Source organism: Heteronotia binoei, chromosome 2 (assembly GCF_032191835.1).
Source record: "Heteronotia binoei isolate CCM8104 ecotype False Entrance Well chromosome 2, APGP_CSIRO_Hbin_v1, whole genome shotgun sequence".
Lineage (NCBI taxonomy): Eukaryota > Metazoa > Chordata > Lepidosauria > Squamata > Gekkonidae > Heteronotia > Heteronotia binoei.
The window spans coordinates 168,674,143-168,695,614 of NC_083224.1; the positions used below are offsets into that span (position 1 = coordinate 168,674,143).

At 45.5% G+C, this 21,472-nt stretch overlaps 1 protein-coding gene across 1 annotated transcript in view; it reads right to left on the minus strand.

Moving 5' to 3' along the window:
- Positions 1-20,027, minus strand: part of HMCN1 (hemicentin 1) — a 286,027-nt gene extending 266,000 nt beyond the window's left edge. Inside the window, exon 1 of the mRNA XM_060233046.1 lies at positions 19,730-20,027. Within this exon, the coding sequence (XP_060089029.1) occupies positions 19,730-20,027 (298 nt within the window). The remainder of the gene's footprint in view (positions 1-19,729) is intronic.
- Positions 20,028-21,472: the final 1,445 nt, after the last annotated feature.

A 21,472-nucleotide genomic window follows, 5' to 3' on the forward strand; every position in this document is an offset into this window, starting at 1 on the left:
ACCGGCCATAAACACTCCATATTTTAAACGCACACATTTTTTACAGACAAAAAGTGAGATGCATAAGGATAGTGAAATGTAATCCAACCTGACCTCATAACTCCAGCTAGACCTTCGAAGAGGACTGAAAGTCAAGCTGCTGGGCCAGGGTGCAACTTTAGTCTTGAGGTGCTACAGGATTCCCACTGCAGAAGTCAGACATTTCTAGAGTCAGGTGCTATAAAAGCAGAAGAAACTGTTCTGTGAGGCCCTCACATTTTCTGACATCCGCTTGCCCCCTAAATTAGGGTTTCCAACCTCCAGGTGGCCTCTAGAGATCTCCTGCTATTACAATCAATCTCCGGACAGAGATCAGTTCCTCTGGAGGAAATGGCTGCTTTGAAAGGTGCACTCTATGGTATTATACCCCACCCTCCCTAAACCTTGCCCTCTTCCAGCTCCACCCCAAGAATCTCCAGGTATTCCTCAACCCAAAGCTGGTAACCCTACCCCTAATGCCTACCAACCATTTACCAAGAGAAATAATTATTCCTTGTTAATTAATTCTGTAATTGTTTTCATGACAAAACAAACCTATAGCCCTAACAGCAACAGGTGGGGTAGAGTGGCATGTTTTCCCTTATTACAAGGGTGTCAAACATGCAGCCCGGGGGCCGAATCAGGCCCCCGAGGGCTCCTATCAGGCCCCCAAGCAACTGGCTGTTGTCTGCTTCCTTCTCCCTCTCTGCTTCCTTCTGCATCACAGCTTGCTTTGCCAGGCTTGCTCAGTTTCCACAGCAGAGCTACTGAGCCAAACCCCTCTTCCTTCTGTTGGCTGAGGCTCCTCTCCCTCCTGGTCCCCTGGGGAAGGAAGCTTCCTTTGCCCAGTTCCCTGGATCACATGGGAAAGATACAAAAAAGGCACCAAGTGCTAATGTTTTATGTTTTATTTTAGGGGGGGGGGTTTAAAAAAAATCTTTAATTGTGCTTGTGTTCTTTATAAAGTTAATATCTCTGCTACCTGGCACTACATTTTATGACACACCTGACCCGGTCCAACAAGGTCTCATTTATGTCAGCTTCATCCCTCATAACAAAAGAGTTTGACACCCCTGCCTTATCACTTTCTTCAAAAAGGCCTTCTGATAAATTCTAGTACTCACAGCTTCTGGGCAGCATGCTTGTTGTGCCTTGTGGATTAACAACTGGAAGTTCTAGGGAGGACTCCTCAGAAGGCCGTATTTAGCCCAAGGGTTTGTAGTTGCTGACCCCCATCTTATACTAAAATAAGGATGAGAAAGTATACATAAGGCCAGTACATCCACTCTGAATCCAAATGGCTTTTCCCAAGGTTTAGCTGGGATTTGCTCCAATTCATTATTTTTTTAATGTGATGTTAGGACCCAATGTGGATTACCTCATTCTGTGATGCAATTATTAAATACTCCATAGTGAAGAGTACAGTTTTATGGAACATACGGTAACAATTAAACATTTGCCTTTTTTTGCTATAGAAAAGCACATTAATAAATTTAATTAGGGTTTAAGGGACTGCATTTTTACTGGCCAAAGAAGGGGGGGGGTTCCCCTTTCTTTCCATATTAAATTTACATATTTGTAACTGCAGTCACTGTAATGAAACACGTATGCAGTAAATCTGAAATGTCTGCTGATAGATATGCATTCAGTTTTACAACAGTAAAATTGTACCCTGTTTGCTGCAGTTCAGAGTGGGTAAAATCTCCCTGAACAGAACCACCTACGAGAGTCAAGAGTTGCACTGTACAGTCCTGCGTTCATCTAGGAACATGGCAGTCCTGTGTCACGTTCATCCAGGAACATTTAGGCATTCTTACACAGGTTGTAACATCATTACATTATGTGCTATATTCCAGGGGTGGCCAACGGTAGGTCTCCAGATGTTTTTTGCCTACAACTCCCATCAGCCCCAGCCATTGGCCATGCTGGCTGGGGCTGATGAGAGTTGTAGGCAAAAAACATCTGGAGACCTACCGTTGGCCACCCCTGCTATATTCTATGGTGCCCCCTTTCTGGGCATTTTGTATAGCTCTCCCAAGTGAAAAGGGAAAGAGCATGATCAGCCCATTTGCCACCCTGATCTTTGTTTGGACTGTAGGGGTAGGGGGTTTAAAAAAATTACAAGACTGTTCCCACCTGCCATTCAGACTAGGAATAATGACCCAGTGGAATATAGGATTTCCACTGTGATGCTCACAGCCAAGCAATACTTTCACAGAATTAGATGACAGAGCGTGGTATGAGGATTCTGGACTTCAGACTCCACACATAGGAAGGGGTTGACTTTTTGATATATCTAGGTCATATTTTTATCTCAAGATGTAGAAAACTAGAACTTCAGATAGAAAGATTTGACATGTCCTGAGGTGTTTAGGTTGGATCTCAAGCACTGCAAGTGTAGCTGTATTTGTGGAGTGGAACTTTCCCCTCTCCCAGAAACCTGTTCAGCTCCCTAAAGGCAGGGGTGGGGGGGTCAGAGTATGCATGAGATGCAACATGGTTCAGCGGAAATGCCCTAGCAAAAGCAGAAATATGACCTGCACAAAGCAGAAGAAGAGGTAGAATCTAACCCTTTGTTTTCCACATGCAAGAGTGATGTTATAATAGGGCAACTAATCAGTTTCCTTCTCCTTAGAATAAAGATTCCCAGTATCATCCACAGGCTCAGCAAATGTGTGAGCCATTACAGAAAATATACAAAAAGTCCATAATAGATAATGATTTCCCCGCATGGGGCGCTGTCATTTTGATGATGTCACTTCCGGCTGATGTCATCACGCCAGTGATGTAGGGGGAGGTTTCCAATGTAGGCCGGTAGGTTGGGAACCTCCTGGATGGGGGATTCCCTGCCCGGACTGGAGGCTTGGCAGCCCTACAACTAAGGTTGCCCTCAGACGAATGTAATGCCATAGAGTCTGCTCTCCAAATCAGTTATTTTCCCCAGAGGAACAGAGATCCGTTGTCTGGAGTTCAGTTGTGACTTCAGGCTCCACCTGGAGGTTGGCTACCCTAGACCTGGCAGCACCCTAGGCCTGGCATTACTTAACTAGGCCTGGCTGCTTGCTCCTGTTCAGCAAAAGTACCCCTAGGACAGCCAATGTGAATCAGCAGTTGCCAACTCCACGTTGGCAAATTCCTGAGGATTTGAGGCATGGAGCCTGGAGACAGTGGGTTTGAGGAGGGCCGGGACCTCAGACAGGTACAGTGCCATAGACTCCACCCTCAAAATTAGCCATTTCCTCCTGGGGAGCCACTGTTGCCAATCTCCAGGTGAGGGCTGAAGATCACTCAGAATTACAACTGCTCTCCAGATGGCAGAGATCAACTCCACTGAAGGCGGGGGGGGGGGGAGAGTGAATGCCTTTGCTTAGGTGAGTAGGAAGACAGCAAGGTGGGGGGAGGGGTACTCACCCAGAGCCTCTTTCTAGAGCCCTTTGTATTTTTCTTCACAATGGGCCTTATTCTTAGTTAATACATAAAGTGGCAAGCCACCAAGTGCTGCATAATGAATGAGGAACTGAGTAGAGGTTTGGGGTTGCCAGATCCTGTTTCCTCCCCCAATGGGGACTTTGGGAGGTGTTTGTGGAAGAGAAGGGGTAGGGTTGCCAAGTCCCATGGGGCCTCCAGCAGGGGAGTTTTTTCACACATTCACAGCAGCATGGCGCAATGATGTCACCCAGAAGTGACATCATTGTACCAGCTGTTCTGGGCATTTCTGGGGAAACTCTGTGGTTTTCCCAGACATGCTAGCAATTTGTGAACCATAGAGCTTTCCTAGAAACACCCAGAGCTGCTAGCACGCAACGTTGCCTGCACAATGACATCACTTCCAGGTGACGTCATCATGCAGGCAATGTCACTTGGGGATCCCCCCACCGGCCCACTGCAGGCAGGCGGGTTGGTGACCCCCAAAGCAGAAGCCCCGCCCTACCCAGGAGCTTGGCAGCCCTAGGGATGGGTCATCCTAACATGATGACATCACACAGATGTGATGTCATCATGTTAGAGACTGGCACCCCAAATGCCTGAACTTGCCGCCGGAGTTCAGGAACGCCGCACCTCGCTTCTTGCAAACAGCATTTAAAGTGTCCCTTTAAATATTGTTTTCAAGAAGGGAGAGTGTGCCTGAACTCCAAGAGGCAAATTCACTGCTGGAGTTCAGGCATGTGCGCCCCTCTTCTTGCAAACAGCATTTAAAGAGCCTCTTTAAATGCTGTTTGTAAGAACTGTGGGCCACACACACCTGAACTCTGGTAGCGAAATTGCTGCTTGAAGTTCAGGCGCATGCACACACACTGCTTATTGAAAAGACCATTTACTCTTTAAATGCTACTTACAAGAAGTGGGGGCCCCACATGCCTGAACTCCAGTGATGAATTTGCCAGTGGAGAGCACACACACACACCCCGCTCTGCTTATTGCAAACAACATTTAAAAGGACCCTTTTAATGTTGCTTGCAAGAAACAGCGGCTGCCCATGCCTGTACTCCAGTGGCAAACTTGCCACTTGGAATTCAGCCCCCACCCTCCCTTATTGCAAACAACATTTAAAGGGACGCTTTAAATGCTGCTTGCAAAAAGCAGGGGCCACACATGTCTGACCTCCAGCGGCAAATCTGCCACTTGGAGTTCAGGCATGCAGCTGGTAACCACCTCTCTCCCTCTCCTGCAAGATTAAAAGGGCCCCCCGGGCCCCAGCTGATCCACAGGACACATGCCTACCCTTGGAATCCCTCTTGGAGGTGGGCTTGGTGGCAGAGCCTGGAGCCCATGAAATTAGGGGATCCCCTGCCCCCACCTGAAGACTAAGCTTTTTTTGCCAGCAATAGAAGAAAAAGTTTTGTTCCTGCTTTAAAATGAACAATGGTGTGCTCTTTATATAAAAATTATACATGTATTTTCCTTCATGAAGACTCAGTGCTTGTAGCTTTGGAGAGCATTATGCCAGCTATTGAACTGGGCATCTGTTAAAGAAAAATGATTGACTTGCTACTTATTTAAAAGTGAATTGCAACAATGGGTGGCTCCTTCATGAAGTCTCAGTACTTGTACTTATGGAGAGTGTTTAGCCAGCAATAAAACAGAAGGTTTTATTCTTGCTTATTAAAAGTTACTGGCTTGCTCCTTATCACAGCCCAACAAGAGAAAGGTATTAAGACTTCTGATGAAGTCGTAACACAAAGTGAGTTTACAACTAGTTAGTCATCCAGTATCACAACACAAGAATGAACTATGTTGAAAATGGTTCTATAACATTAATTTTATGGTTGTTCTTGTTAATTCTCTATGTAAATGATATTTGTGAAATTCATAAGTAGCTTTATAAATAAAGCCCATACATAACTGTGATATATATTTTTGTGCCCACCTGGAGACTGGCATGCCTAGGGTATAAGGTTGCCAGCTCCAGGTTGGGAAACTCCTGAAGATTTGAGGGTGGAGCCTGGGGAGGACAGAGATCTCAATGGAGTGCAAGACCATAGAGTCTATCCCCCAAGGCATCCATTTTCCCCAGGGGAACTGATCTCTGTAACCTGTAGATGAGCTGAAATTCCAGGGGATCCCAAGCAGTGTTCCCTCTAAACTGAGTTAGTGTGAGCTAGCTCACAGTTTTTTAGTCTCTGGCTCACACATTTTTTCTTAGCTCAGGAAAAATGGCCCCAGAGCAAACTAATTTATGCAGTTGCTCACAACTTTAATGCCAGTAGCTCACAAAGTAGAGTTTTTACTCACAATACTCCACAACTTAGAGGGAGTATTGATCCCAAGGTACCACCTGGATGCTGGCATCCCCAGTTAAGGTCCCTGAATGTAATGTGTGAACCAACTAAAGAAAGGCATAATCTGTTTCTTTTTTACAGATGTTCATGTTAATGCTGTGAAGAAAACACCCTCTAAACTGTATTTGGTCTTGATCTTGTCAAACGAGAGAACGTTTTATTCTCCCTAAAAGACTTTTTTTTTTCATTCTTCTCCAAAAAACAATTAACAGTGCAAAAATTGAGCCCATCCAACAAGTTACATTATGACTTTGCTAACCTCCCCTCTAATAAAAAAGAGCAGAGTCCTTTAGCAAAAAACAATTTTCGACATACCATTGTACCGCTTAAGAGAACTCAGGAAATGTTTCAGTGATATTCAGCTTCCCTAGAGACACTTTAAAACTACAGCTCATGAAAACGGACTAGTGTCCGAAGCATGAAAATTACAATGGGCTTCCTGCTTACATTCAACTCTCCCCCTGCCCCAATTCTAATTTAAACAGGATGGCAGTGTTCCAGTCTTAAACCTCTCCCCCCAGGCAAGGCCAGATTAAAAGGAGGGGGTGAGTTCCACCACTTTCTAGGGGCTCCACATTTCTTTCACCCATAAATTACGGTTTCTTCTCAGACAGCTTTCAGACAGCAAAGCAAAGCCACTCAAATATACCAACAGTCTAGAATTGCCAGCTCTGGGTTGGGAAATTCCTGGAGATTTGGGACTGGAACCTGAGAAAGGCAGGAACTTCAGTGAGGTATAATGTCATAAAGTCCACCTTCCTAAGTAGCCATTTTCTTCTGGAGAAATTATCACTGTAGCATGGAGACCACTTTTAATACTGGAAACTCTCAAGCTACCCCCTGGAAACTAGCAACCTAGTGAACAGTCTACTCAGATCCTCTCTCACCCCTGCCAGTTTTAGGGCTTCTTGACACATTACATTTGATTATGTAAAACAATACCCTGCTGGCTTAGATTAAAAAATTTACCTACTCCTGTGCTTTGTTTTCAACAATGTGCTTGTGCATATATATTCAAAGGTTAGAATTACCAGGTCTGTATTGGAAAACACCTGGAGACTTTGGGGGTGGAGCTGGGAGAGGGTGGGGTTTGGGGAGGGGCAGGGCGGGGCCTCAGCATGGTCCAATGCCATAGACCCCACCCTCCAAAGCACTCATTTTCTCTATCTGCCAGGTGGAGATCAGTTGTAAAAGGGGAAGATCTCCAGGCCCCACCTGGAGGCTGGCAACCCTATCAAAAGTACACATGATTGCAACTGCCTACATGTATATGCAACCACATACAAAGGACTATGGGAGATGCCTTTAGCCAATCCAGCCTCCAGAAATCACTGCACAGTGTCCTAAAATTTTCTCACAAATTGACACTAATCCAGCACTTTAATAAACTTAACTAATTCAGGTAGTATCCACATTCACATACTCTGTTATTTCTCCTTTCCAGGACACAGAAGGCCAAACAATGCCTTGTGCAACACTATTTTGTCCATTTTACTTCAAAATAAACCCCACATTTCAAGGAGTCTTCCTGCTCCAAGGCAGTGTGGATAGGACTGACAGCTTTATAGGAACAGCTGTTAAAAGAGTGGACAATCTCTCAGTTGATGGGTTGCATACTGTAAGAACAGCAGACAAAGCATGCTGATGGTTATACAGAGATGTTGAGCAGTGGTACAGATTTTTCTTTGGTGATACCCTCATTTGCAGAACAGCTAGGGTTGCCAGACTCCAAGTGTGGCCTAGAGATCTTCCTAAATTATAATTGATCTCCAGACAACAGAGATCAGTTTCCCTAAAGAAAATGGCTGCTTTGGAGAGTAGTCTCTACGACATTATACCCTGCTGATATTCCTCCCCTCCTCAAATACTGTGGGGTTGTTGCAAGCTCCTGATTGGGAAATACCTGGAAATTTGGGCGGGTAGACCCTTGGGAGGGTGGAGTTTGGAGAGGGGGGGATCTCAGTGGGGTATAATACCATTGAGTCCACCCTCCAAAGCAGCCATTTTTTCCAGGGGAACTGGTCTTAGTGATGTGGACATCAACTGTAATAGCAGATCTCCTGATGTCACCTGGAGGTTGGCAGCCCTAAAACCCTGCCATCCCTGGGCCCCACCACCAAATTTCCAAAACATCCTGACCTTGAATTGGCAACCCTAGGAACAGCCTCCCCAAACACATTCAGCTGGTACCATCAGGGCTTTTTTGTAGAAAAAGCCCAGCAGGAACTCATTTGCATATTCAGCCACACCCCTGACATCACCATTGTTTCACACAGGGCTTTTTTGTAGAAAAAGCCCAGAAGGAACTCATTTGCACATTAGGCCACACCCCCTAACACCAAGCCAGCCAGAACTGCGTTCCTGCTCAAAAAAAAAGGCATTGGATACCATCCTTATTGTCTCTTCAGATCAAAAAATTAAGTTGATGTGTAATTGTGTTGCTACTCCTGACCAGTGGATGAATTTGAGTTCATTGTCTCTATATTTATTCTTGGATTGTTCTTATTCTTAGTTTTTTTTTTGTGAAAGGCAGGATAGAACTACTTTTAATACATACATAATATTGATTGCTTTCCCAAGTTATTTACTTAAGTTTGATTTTTCATTTTTTTCAGAGTTTCCAAGTGTTTTAAGAACTAGAGGTTTTCTAGATTTTAAAACAAAGATTTTAAAACTCTTTCACGGTAGCTAATCTATAAAGAGAGTTATAGTTAGGCTCATCTGTATTTCACCTTGGGGGAAATATCTCTAGATTGTTTCCATTTAGAAAACTTCAGTCCTGTACATACAAGGAGTTATGAACATGACGGTGTTTATTCTGCATAAATTTACTCCATGTGCCTATCCCTGAATCAGACATTTGCTTCTTTACACATCAGGAATTTGGAGAAATAGGGTTGAATCAAAACAGATGGTGAGATACGCCTCAAGAAAAGGGCCATGCAGAACAGTGCAATCCTAAACAGAGTCACACCCTTTTAAATCCATGAGACTGGAAAAGGTCATGATTCGTTTTAGGATTGTGCTGTTGCTAGGCTGCCACATGAACCTTTGCTGGCTAACTGGTGGGATTGCTTTAAGGAAAAAATAGGTTAAAAAATAACAGAACTAGAATGTATACCCTGAAGGAAGAGCAGTTCAAGGAACATCCTGGACCCAGGTGCCATTTGTAAATGTTGCCTGCACACCCAAACTTGCTATTTGTAAAAAAAAAGCAAAGTTGCCAGAGCACAAACAAAAACAGACACATTTTTAAAGCATCTTTTTGGGGAGTCTAAGTTATACAGTGATAAATTCTGAGTCCTGTGACATCTCAAAGTCTAACAGAAGCAGCAGTTTGTGGACTAAAGCCCACTTTTTCAGATGTGATCAGCAGATGCCGCCATTTATGTAGGGGTCTGAAACCAAAAAATGAACAGCAGGGTCAAGGCTTTCCAAATGCAGGAGTTACTGGGTGAAATGGAATTATGTTAAATTCAAATACATAAAATGACTGCATTGGAAGTATCCGTTCATTGCATCCAGAGGATCTGGTTTACAGACACTTATGCTGGAATAAAAATCCGTTAGTCTTCAAAGTGTCACAAGATTCCTTTTTTATTTTTTTGCTGCTACTAGGATTGCCAACAAGCCTGAAGAAAGATGTCCTGTCCCTCTGGCGGTAGAGAGTGCTATCAAGTTGTAATCAATGTATGGCAACCCTATAGGGTTTACATAAGAACTCAAGAGAGGCCATGTTGGGTCAGGCCAGTGGTCCATCCAGTCCAATACTCTGTCACACAGTGGCAAAAAAACCCACAAACAGGTGCCATCAGGAGGTTCACCAGTGGGGCCAGGACTGTAGAAGCCCTCCGACTTTTGTCCCCCCCAAGCATCAAGGGTTTTCAAGGCAAGAGATTTTCAGAGGTGGTTTGCTATAGCCTGCCTCTGTGTCATTATCCTGGAATTCCTTGATGGTCTCCCATCCAAATATTCGACAGGCCTTCAACATCTGAATCCGGGAGAGAACCACCACCTCTCACCACTAAGGAGCTACGAATATCATGGGATCATTAACAGAAAAAAGAAAGATCCCGCCATATTAAGTGTACAGCACACAAAATGTTTGAAATGTATTTTATTGGTTTTAAATTGTTTTGTATAATTGATTGTTAGCCGCCCTGAGTCTGCTTGCGGAGAGGGCAGGATATAAATGTAAAGTAATAAATAAATAAATAAATAATATTAACCTGCTTAGCTTCCAATCTCTGAGAAGGAGAACATAAAGAGTTCTAACACATTGGAAGTAGAGCACCATTTCCTCAAAGTAAGTTCTGCTTGGCTAAAGGAGGCATGCCTGAGAAAGTCCTCAAAATCTTTCTCTAATATTTCCACTCAACAAGACTGAAGTTGCCATTGGCTTCAGGCGCAAATACCATATTCCTTCACTTCAGTTCTGGTTTCCGAGCTACTTCCTGGAATGCAGTCAATCCCATTTTTAAAGAGACACACCAACTCATAAAGAGGCAGAGAGCGTAAAGCCACATCCAGTAGTACAATGTCAACACTTAAGCTGTTAATGGGAGAATTGAGTGATTAATATCATTGTTGCGTTATTACATGAAGAATTCAATTTTTGCAATTAAAAAATGTGGGCCTGTCAGCAGGGTCAGAGTAGGGCGGCCGACGGCAGACTGGGAAATTCCTGAAGATTTGGGGGTGGAGCCTGTGGAACACAAAGTTTGTGGAGGGGAGGGAGCTCAGTTGAGATGTGAAGTCCTAGAATCCACCCCCCCCCCCAAAAAAAAAAACACCTGATTTTACTCATCTGGAAATTTTATGTAATTTCAAGAGAATCCAGGTAAAACCTGGACATTGGCAACCCAAGGTCAGAGTAGGATTGCCAGCCCTGGAATTCCAACACCTGGAATTTGGGAGGTTGGAGCCCGAGGAAGATGGGTTTGGGGAGGGGGGATTTCTAGGGATGCCAGCCTCCAGGTGGGACTTGGGGATCCCCTGGAATTACAGCTCATCTCCAGACTACAGAGATCAGTTCCCCTAGAGAAAATGGATGCTTTGGAGGGTGGATTCTATGGCATTGTACCCCATTGATGTATCTGTCCTTTCCAGGTTCTATCCCCTAATATCCAGGAGTTTCCCAACCTGGATTTGGCAACCCTACCTCCCCATTCCCAGACAGTGGCCAGGAAAGACCCGGTGACCCTAACTTCAATGGTATATAATGCCACAGAGTCCACCTTCCATAGCAGCCATTCTCTCCAGGTGATCACTTGTAATCTGGAGATTAGTTGTAATCCCAGGAAATCTCCAACCAGTACCTGGAAGCTGGCAATCCTGGGTCAGAGTAAAGCCAGGTCTGGTAGCCAGATCTCCTGAAACTCAGTTCCACAGAGGGCTAGGCGGGGGCGGGGGGGAGCCTATTAGAAGCAGAGAATTAGGAGCCTATTAGGAGTGGGGAGTCAGCACTGCCTGTTTGGATTTATCAACCTTAAAGTGGGGCCTGCAGTTCTGCTGGAATTAAAACTGAACTCCATGTCCACAGGAGAGGGCAAGGTTAGACGAGCTAAACCCCCAGACCACAACCCCAACTATTTAAGAGGCACGTTATCAGAGGGCCCTCAAACCCTAGAATGAGCACTGACATTTCAAATGAAGATTTAACTGTCTTTTTCAAACATCTCCCCCAAAAAGAACAAGTTGACGTTATTAAGTGATGTTGAAGGGCTGATTCACATTTTACTGTTTTCAGATGTACCCTCAAATGTACAAAAATGTAAAGCATGACCAACAAGTTCATGGAAGCCGGCATCTGGAATCCTGTAGTGAATAAGTAAAGGGGGGGCTTAAACTCCCCCCCTTCTGCTCTTCTCCATCACAACTTAAAATCTTAGCCCCCCAAGGCTACTTTTCATTTTTTTAAAAAAAAAAGTTAGGACTGCTTTGCGTGCATTTGGAAGCCAACAGTGGATCCTTGCCAACTATATTTCCAACCCAGGTTTGCCATTCCAAACTGTGTAAAAGGTCCAGCATCATTTAATTAAAACAACCCTGACAATATTATTCCCCTGCTAAAGAGGAGATGCAGCAATAGAGGTGTTTTGTTTGGGGGGTTCTCTCCTCCCCTCCAGTGACAAAATCCAGATCTTGGACAAGCAACTGAAACTGTGAGTTTATCAAATAACTAAACCAGCAGAGCACATATGTCTAATCTGGTAAAACAAGAGACTCCGTAATCAACTGGATTAAACAACAATCAAGCTAAACAGGAAATTCCAGCCCCTGCCACCAGCTGTCAATTAACCTTCCCCCCGGATTGTAAACTCCCGGATAAAACACATCCTCTTCGGTGAGGCAAGTCTGCAAAGGAGTCAAACCAAATTAAAAGAAGAAAGCCCAGAGCCTCGAGTCTACAGAGAGACTTGTAACAAATATTACCGGCGATCGGAACATGCTGAGAAGGCTCAAGTAACACCAAAGGCCCCCTTTCAGCTGCTACAGCCTTCTACCATTTGGGCTTTAATAAACATGTGTTCCCAATATCTTCACTCATGAATACGTCTTATTCAAAACCAAAACACTGCATACTTGCCAATCCCAAACCCTTAACGCGTAAGTGCATACCAGTTGACCTTCCAGCTCTCCCAGCCTCCCCCACTAGCTACAAGCCCCCCCACACACACACATTCTTGAAGTCACTTTTCTAAGCAACACAAATTTCTTCCCATCTTTCATAGTCCCTGCAAGGCATGGGAGGAGGTCCCCAAACCAAGGACTTTGGTAATAGACCCAGATAGCGTTCAAGAAGAAGGACTTGCTAGCCCGTTCACTGTTGCAAGTAGGCATCCCTGGGCATCTGGACAAAGGGTAGAATTGCAGTATCTAAGCTGATAGTTCATGGGAGGAAAAAAAAGAGCCCAGTAAGCTTCATGACCATGCAAAGCCTCAGACTTCAGGCTGCCTTCTCAGAGTTGCAACATATTTCTTCTATCCAGACCAGGCTGAGCTTGGTTTGGCTATGTCTACTAGAGATGTCAGCCTCCAGATGGGACCTGGGGATACCCCAGAATTACAGCTCATTTCCAGTCTACAAAGATCAGTTTCCTTGGAGTAAATGGAATTTTTGGAGACTGGACTCCCCCTGCCAATGGTCAGGGTGAACATGGCAACCCTATACCAACTGCTTGCTTTGCCCCCAGGCTGTGAACCTTAACTCTCTCATACCAAAACCATTTTCTCCTGTTGTCATAGCTGGTCCAGTAGGGGAGGAAGCCACAGAGCACAGAGGGGCACCTCTTCAACAAGGAGGATTATGCCATGATACATTAGACTTCTACAGCCAAAAAGGAGTCCTATGATACCTTAAAAGACTAGCACATAATGTATCATGGCATAATGTTTTGTGGGCTAGAGGCCACTTCTAGAAATACACAGGCTTGAGCATTCAGCTTGAAAGTGCAACAAATGTGTTTGTCTTTCAGGTGCCCTTGGAAATCAGACTAAAGCTAACATGGGCTGCATCCACACCTTGCTGGATAAGCAAGACAATAGCACAATAATAGCATATGGCCCAACGATCTGTAGATGCAGCTATGATCAAGCTCTCTGGAATTTTATAAAATCCTCAGATAACAACCCTTCATCTCACCACAACATGTGAATAAGAAGGTGGAAGACATCAGAGTGCTTAGAACATTACGCTTACACAGCAAACCAGCAGAACATTTTAGAAGACAGCAGCTTCTTCCAACGTCTCCTGGACAATATGCAGTCCTGCCACTAAGCAAACTAGGTGATTGCCTAGGGTGTCGGCCTTCTAGAGTTGCTGAGCTGGGTGCCCCCCACATGACTCAGTGACCTGGGCTATCCAGGTCAGGGAGCAATTTCAAGTTTGTGCTTTTCTCTTTTTTTCCACAATTCATCTATTTTTAAAAACTAGTTATCAGTGCGGAGGAGGGCACCAGAAGTTAGTCTTGCCAAGGATGCCAGATAGTCTACAGCCAGCCCTGACAATATGTTTTGCCTACTAAGACCATATCTCTGAGCAGCTAATTCTGATGTTGTGACCGCATGAAGCTGCCTCATATTGAATCAGCTTGATCTATCAAGGCCATTGTTACCTCCTCTGGCTGGCAGCAGCTCTCCAGGCTTGGGACAGAGGTCTTTCACATCATCTGAGCCTCTTAAAAGGAGATGCTGGCAGCTTCATTGCCATGTTCACTCCATTATCTTCTTTGTTCGCATTTGTTTTTTGAGATGATACACTGCTTCAAAAAACCCAGTGAACCAGCTTCAGTAGAAATGACAACTGGATGAATACACTTTGTATGTACACCATAGAAAATTGTGTTGCTGCCATGCCACTTTCAGCTGTCTTCAGAACTACTGTCTGTCCCCAATCCCAGAAAGAGAGGGAGGGCAGAGTCAGCATTTGGAGAAACATGTCAGAAATGTTGCACCACCTTTCTCCAATCCACCATTCATGAAGTATTTCTCATACCTTCTTACGATGCAATCCTGCTTTCTCCTAAATGAAGACATGCTCAGAGTGATCCAAAGACAGAGGGCAAACTGCCCTGGTGACCCAGTAAGGTTTTTTGTTTTTTTTTTAAACCCATCATATTAGTTCATACTACCTGAGGGCAGTGCTTTTTTTGTAGCAGGAACTCCTTTGCCTATTAGGCCACACCCCGATGTCGTAGCCAATCCTTCAAGTGCTTACAGGGGCTCTTATTACAGGGCCTACTGTGAGCTCATGGAGGACTGGCTACATCAGGGGTGTGTGGCCTAATATGCAAAGGAGTTCCTGCTACAAAAAAAAAACCCTGCCTAAGAGTAATTAATGGATGAATGTTATGCCCTTTCAGCTTTGACTGTCAGGGTGGTGGCATGCAGAGTCAAACAGGAAGCCTATCTAGAGAATTAGTATCCTGGGGTATTAATAAATTGGACTATCATTAAATGCTACAGACTAAAGTATGTCATGCCTATGTCATGCCAGTATTCCATGCACTTAAATATCCTGTGTTACTTAGTGATAATTGGGAGGGGAGGAATAGGACTCCTCCTGGACTCCAGGTTACCTCTATGTGTCCCTGGGCAGTCAACAAAGGCCCTTGTCAGGCAAAACTACACTAGTGCAGCATTTCACAGCACAACATGGCAACCTAAGGTCCTCTTCTTGGCCCATTGGGACCACCATCAAGTTAGTCCCTACACATTACAACTGCCATGATTAAAGGGAATTTGTGCGCAAAGGAGGGCCAGAGTCAAAAGAAACAGATGGGATGGGCCAGCTTCCTTCCATCACTTGCCACTCAAAGAATGACAACCATATAATGGGAAGGGGGAGGGTTGACTCTTGCCGTCAGTGCTGATCATCCATTAAAGGGAGGCTGGAAGAAACAGCTGGTCCAACACAACCCCTGCTCCCTATTCACATCACTCCTTGCCACCTCTTTGCAGGCACTGAGCCTGCACAGTCTGCCACCCACAAAGACGTGCACATAAGCTGCTAGGTGAGGTTCAGTTTTATTTTTGGTTAAGAGAATAAAGAAATTCTGGGATATTCCCCATCACAATTCCATAATTTCTGGTACACTCAGCATTTGCAGTTAGGATGCTGGAACCGCAATAGTAGCATCCAATACACATCTCCCTGATACGCTTTTCCCCTTGTAAGTGATAATGCTTTCAGAATTGCCTGGTGCACTTTTGCTCCATTCACGGAGAAGGATCAGTGTCCTCTCTCATCAAATGTAAGACTCATCAAAGTCATTTTCCATCCAAGTATCTGATCCCGGAAGACAGGCATTTTAAGTCCGGAGATGGGCAGTAAAGTGTCCATTGTTTGGGGGAATTTCACTCTAAGTGGGTGAAGCAGCAAACTGTCTGTCGTCTTCTGTGACTGGCTCATAATAGTATCTTACATTACCTTACCGACTGAGCTCCTCCACTTCAATAAGCTCTGTATTTATTCTTCCTCCCACTGAAATAAATGCGAACTAATTAGTGGGAGGTCAAAAACCAAAATAGAGGGGGGGAAACAGCAACAGCAGCCTTTGATCTCTAATCTTTTGTCGCAATGCAAAGTCTCCCTGTGCCAGCACTCTTTGATTTGTGGGGGGATGTGATCCATCTTGCAAGGAATTTGTCAATTAAAAAAACCACCCACATTTCACCTGCCCCTCCTACATCTAACAGTGCAGTTCTACACAGAGTAGGCTTGTAAATCCCTTGACTTAAATGGATTTACAAGGGGGTAAATCAATGAGTAGTCCAAAAGCCATTCTTCCACTGTGATGATTTTCTATATAAAGGCCCATAGAGCAAAGTTTGAGCCAGGTGGCCTGCTTTAGACCAACACAACTGCCCATCTGGATATACAAAGGCCCATCAGCCTTTTATAGAGCAACAAACAAAACAAGTTCTTGATCTGAGGTACTTAACAAACTGTCGATATCAGGGGTGACAAGGGAGGGGTGCAAGGGAAAAGAAGAGGCAGGCGAATGAAGATGGTGACCAACTTGAGAACCAGCATCAAATTATTGGACTAGGATCCGGGACATCCAGGTTCTAATCCAAGCTCTACTATGGAAACTTGGCTGACCATGAGCCAGTCATTCTTCAGGCTACCCTAACAAGGGCCTTTTTTTGTTTATAAAAAGCCCAGCAGGAACTCATTTGCATATTAGGCCACACCCCCTGATGTCACCATTGTTCCGCACAAGGCTTTTGTGGAAAAGGCTCAGTGGGAACTCATTTGCATTAAGCCACACCCCCTAATGCCAAGCCAGCCAGAACTGCATTCCTGCACGTTCCTGTTAAAAAAAAAAGCCCTGACCCTAACTCACAAAGTTGAAGCTGTGAGGGTAACATAAATGAGGGGAGAGTAATGTTATAAGCTGCTTGGGGTTCTCATGAGGGAGAAAAGAGGGGCATCAATGTCTCATTAATAAAATAATAATTCATGGCTGAGCAAGAATCTTAATTCAGGTCTCCCTGGCCTAAATCCTACACTATTCAGGGTATTGTGCTGACTTTCACAGTGAAAGAAGAGGTAGCCTGTTCGGTCAAGGTCGGGGCCTGTGTGGATGTAGCCAAGCCCAAGTGGTTGTGCTGATGTCAGCTTCTGGAGTTGAGGGCAGATGCTGAAGTGAAGAAAGCAAAAGATGCCGCTCTGTATTGACCAGGTAAGAGAGCTAAGACTAAAGCCACCATGATTTTGGCCACCCATAGGAGACGACATTTGCACATTAGGGTTGCTAAAGTTTTTGTTGGTTTTTTAATGAGATCTGGGTGGGTCATGAGTCCTCTGGGTCAAGAAGAAGGACTTATGGTCAGAGGTATGCAATGTTAACAAGTCAAGGGTAGAGCTTGGTACTGAAACTGTCTGTTAGCTAATGTGCATAGGTAAAGAAAAACTATCAAGGGAGAGGAGAGCACTGACTTGGATAACCCAGACATGCCCGATTGTCATCAGATCTCAGAAGCGAAGCAGTGCCAACCCTGGCAAGTACTTGGATGGGAGACCTCCATGGAATACCAGCAGTTGGGAGGCAGAGGCAGGCTGTATTGAGCTACTTCTCTTGAATGTCCTCCATGCCCCAGGTGGGGTCACCAGAAATCATCATGACTTCCAGGCATGCACATGTACACACACACATAAAATAAAAAAACATCAAAAGGGGGGAGGAGAGGACAAAATGGCACTGATTCAAAAGCAATGTCCTAATCAAGCCAATTCCACACCCCTAATTTTTCATGCTGTTCTTCCTTCAAAGGGTAGCACAGATCTCCCGTTCTCCGTGTTATCCTTAGACAAAGAGAGAGCAACTAGTCCCGGCTCACCCACTGAGCTTCATGGCAGAGTGTCTGCAAACAGGTACAGTCCCAGTCCCAGGCTGCTCACTAGGAGACCATGAGATTCATGGTCAAGCATTGAAGTTTCTGACACGCAAACATAAGTTTGAAGAATGGTTCATAATAAAATCCAAACACTGGGAAAGCCATTGACACAGAACAGATAGTCCATTACAGTACAAGCCTAAACAGAAGTTACATCCTTTTAAGCCCAATGAGCTTAGAAGAGTGCCGCTCTGCTTTGGACACTGCTGTTAGTCATGTTGTAGGGCCAGGGTCATTCTCAGTCATACAATTAACCAAGACTCTTTTTTGTAGCAGGATCTCCTTTGCATTAGGTCACACCCCTTGATGTAGCCAATCCTCCTGGAGCTTATAGTAGGCCCTTTACTAAGAGTCCTGTAAGCTCTTGAAGGATCGGCTACATCAGGGATGTGTGGCTTAATATGCAAAGGAGTTCCTGCTACAAAAAAAGAGCCCTGCAATTAACAATTCTCTGCACCTAAAACGTGTTCTGAGTCTGACTAATTGGCAGAGTTAGGGTAGGTCACACTTTCATTCGTTTCTGGAAGCTCTTTGGGTTCTGGCATGTTACCCCCTAAAAGAAAAACATTGATTTTAATTTTTCTTTCTAACAACGAGTGATAACTTTTCTTTCTCAAAGCGTGAGTTACTTCACATCAGGCCCTTAAAGAGGCATTATATTGAGGTTCTGGTTGCAACGCCTCCAGTTCATTACCTGAATAAATATAGGGAGGGAAATACTTTTCATTTAAGTAGCCAGTTCTCAGCCATACAATTTACCAGGACTCTTTTTTTGTGACACAATGCTTACCATACAGCCACAGCTGGAAACAACTGGATTCCTCAGTCCCCCGACACAAGTGAATTCCAGATGTTTGCATTGTACTGTCTCAGGTGACACAAGTTGCAGGAATGTCCAATTTTTAAACAGGCTTTTAAAGTGTTTAATGTGTACAAATCTCTGTACTTAGACTGCCACATGCCCCAGCTTAGGGCATCAAGCTTTCTATATCCTTGGGGTGGGGGGGGGGGAGGTCACTTAGAGGATTCTTGACAATGGAAGAGGAGAAAGTCCTAAGAAAGGGGATAGAAAACAGATGCTGGGGGGTGGGAGAGGAAACAGGAAGAATATGTATATAAACAGCAGAGGGAAAGAGGAATGCAGGAAGGAGAATGAGGAGAAGAAACAAAACTGAAGCCCACAGCAATAAAATCTGCATTGTATCCCAAGATGGGCAGTGCAACAAAACAGCAAGCCTGTACCGGAGAAGGTCAGAGGTCACAATTTTGGGAGGATGTGTGCATAATGACTCTGCAGGGTCCAGTGTTATTACCTCTGCTGGAAAAGGAATGCAAGCAGCTTTCAACGAGGAGGAGAAAAGCACTGGGTTTAGAGTAAAGCATCAGCCATATTTGTCGAAATGGTGCTCTGCCATTCATGGGCATGAGCATCATAGGCAAGCTGAGCTTGCAGCGAGTGCGAAGGATGGGTTAAAGAAGACACAGCTTGCGATTCACAGTTTATTCCAGAAGGAAACTGTATGAAAATGAAGTTGCAGATACTTCACAGAAGATTTTGGATTCCAGACTTTTAGAACAATTGCTCCACTAACTCTGTGCTGAGACACGCTAATGCACTGCGAACAATACGCTGATTAATGAAATAAAGCCTCCTGCAAATTCCTGCCCTCTTGCATGCCCTCTTCCGCTCAGCCTCTTAGGAGAGCAGATAATTCCATTGGGTACAGAGATGGACTCCCCGGAGTTGACTGCTGTGTCTCTGTGTGAGTCACTGTTCTGGGCATGCCTTTATTTTTCACTTTGGGGCTGCAAGACCTACATAGCTTCCATTTCAATTCAGAAAAGAAATTCCCAATATTACTCTTTCCCTTTGGATTTAGCATCAGAGGACCCTCACCCTATCCAACAGTCCTGCATCTGCACACACCCCTCTGCATATTCACCGGTGCGCGGAACACACAGCGGCACAGTCCGCGAAAGAGGATTTTTATTTTAATTTTTTTTTTTTTTTGAACCCCTTCGATTACCTGGATCGTGGAAGGGAACCAAGGCGAAGTTGAACAGCGGCCTCTTGGGTCTCTTCAGCGAGGTCTCCAGGATCTTCGATGCCCCCTCGATGACCTGCACCAGGTCGTCATACATCGAGCCGGTCACGTCAAACACAAAGGCCAAGGTGGAGGCTCCTTCGGGGATCTCGTCGGCAGCCGGCCGGGGCTCGGGCTCCAGAGCCCCGTCTTGCGCTCGGCACGGCGCGCAAAGGAGAGCGCAAAAGAGCGAGGCGCACAATCCCGCGGCCCACAGGGGGACCTGGCCGGAGGGCTTCATCCCCTCCCTCCCTCCCTCCCTTGCTCTCTTCCCCACCCCCCTCTTGGTACCTAAGGGACTGCGCTCAGGGCCCTCAACTAAGCATCCCCAAAGGGTCCAGCCTGGCGACCGAAAGAAAGACCCCCCAATCGCATCTGCGCTTTTCCAAAGCAACAAGAAGAATGAGCCTCCTTCCCCGCTCGCCTCTCCAAATCTCTTTCTTCCCCCCCCCTGGCTCTCTCAAGGGAGGCAACGGGGCAGCGTTTCGCCTGCCTCCAAGCCTCAAGCTGCTTGCCTGGTCCTTCCTCCCTTCCCCCGTCTACTCGTCGGAGAGAGCTTGGCAGCCTTTCACCCGGGGCAGGGGAGGAGAGAGAGTCCCATTCATGTCCCTTGCGCAGGCAGCTGCTGTTGCCGCCGCCGCCGCCTCTGGATTCTTTGGCAAGAGACGGCCCGGGAGGCTCTCAAAAGTTCGGCTGCTGTTGTTGGGAGTCTTTGGCTAGAGACTGGCGCTTCTCGCCGCTGCCGAGCGCGTCCGGAGTGGATGCTCGGAGAGCGGGGCGCTCGCTCATTGGCCGGCCCCGGCCTTCCCCACCTTTGCCTCCGAGGCCCCTTTTTGAGGATGACTTGCTAAAAAAGGTATTTGAGGTCACTTGAGTGCCACACACACACACACAATCACTCAAGGCAAAACGCTTTCAGATGCACTAAAGGGGAACAGGCACGGGGGTGATTTTGTTGCGCAGGGAAATCGGAGGGGCTAGAAGGATTGTTTTGTTCCCTGGCTCCTTTTCTTGAGACTATCTAACTAGACTTGAAACAGTGGGACCAGTTTCGCGCTAGAACTTTAATCCTGGTTTACCTTGTCCCCAAACTTGACATTCTACACTAAAATCATGGAGTCATTGAGTTGGTTTCTCTGATTCTATAATTCTAGTGTAGAATATCAGTTTGGGGACAGGGCAAACCCAAGATTCATTGTCTAGTGCGGAATTTGTCTGGTGGATCTTCCTTTTGCGAGAGAGGGGGTCCGGCCCCATCTGCCTCCAGTGAGGACCGCCAATATTCCAGGGCAGAAATCATTGCAGATGCGATTAGAGGGGTATGGATTGCCCTTGATCACAACTCGTCAATCAGTGTTGGGGCAGAACTGGTGGGCAATAGATTCTCAACACATAAAGTTGCCAGCTCTGGGTTGGGAAATACCTGGAGATTTTCAGAGATGGAGCCTGGGGAGGGCAGGGTTTGGGGAGGGGAGGGGAAGGGCCTCAGCAGGGAATCATGCCATAGAAGCCAACCTCCAAAGCAGTCGTTTTCTCCAGGGGAACCGATCTTGGTCATCCAGGAGATCAGTTGTATTAGCAGCAGATCTCCAGATCCCACCTGGAGGTTGGCCACCCAGTCAACACATGTACTGCATTTTGCAGCTATTTATTTATTTATTTATTTATTTATTTAATTTATATCCT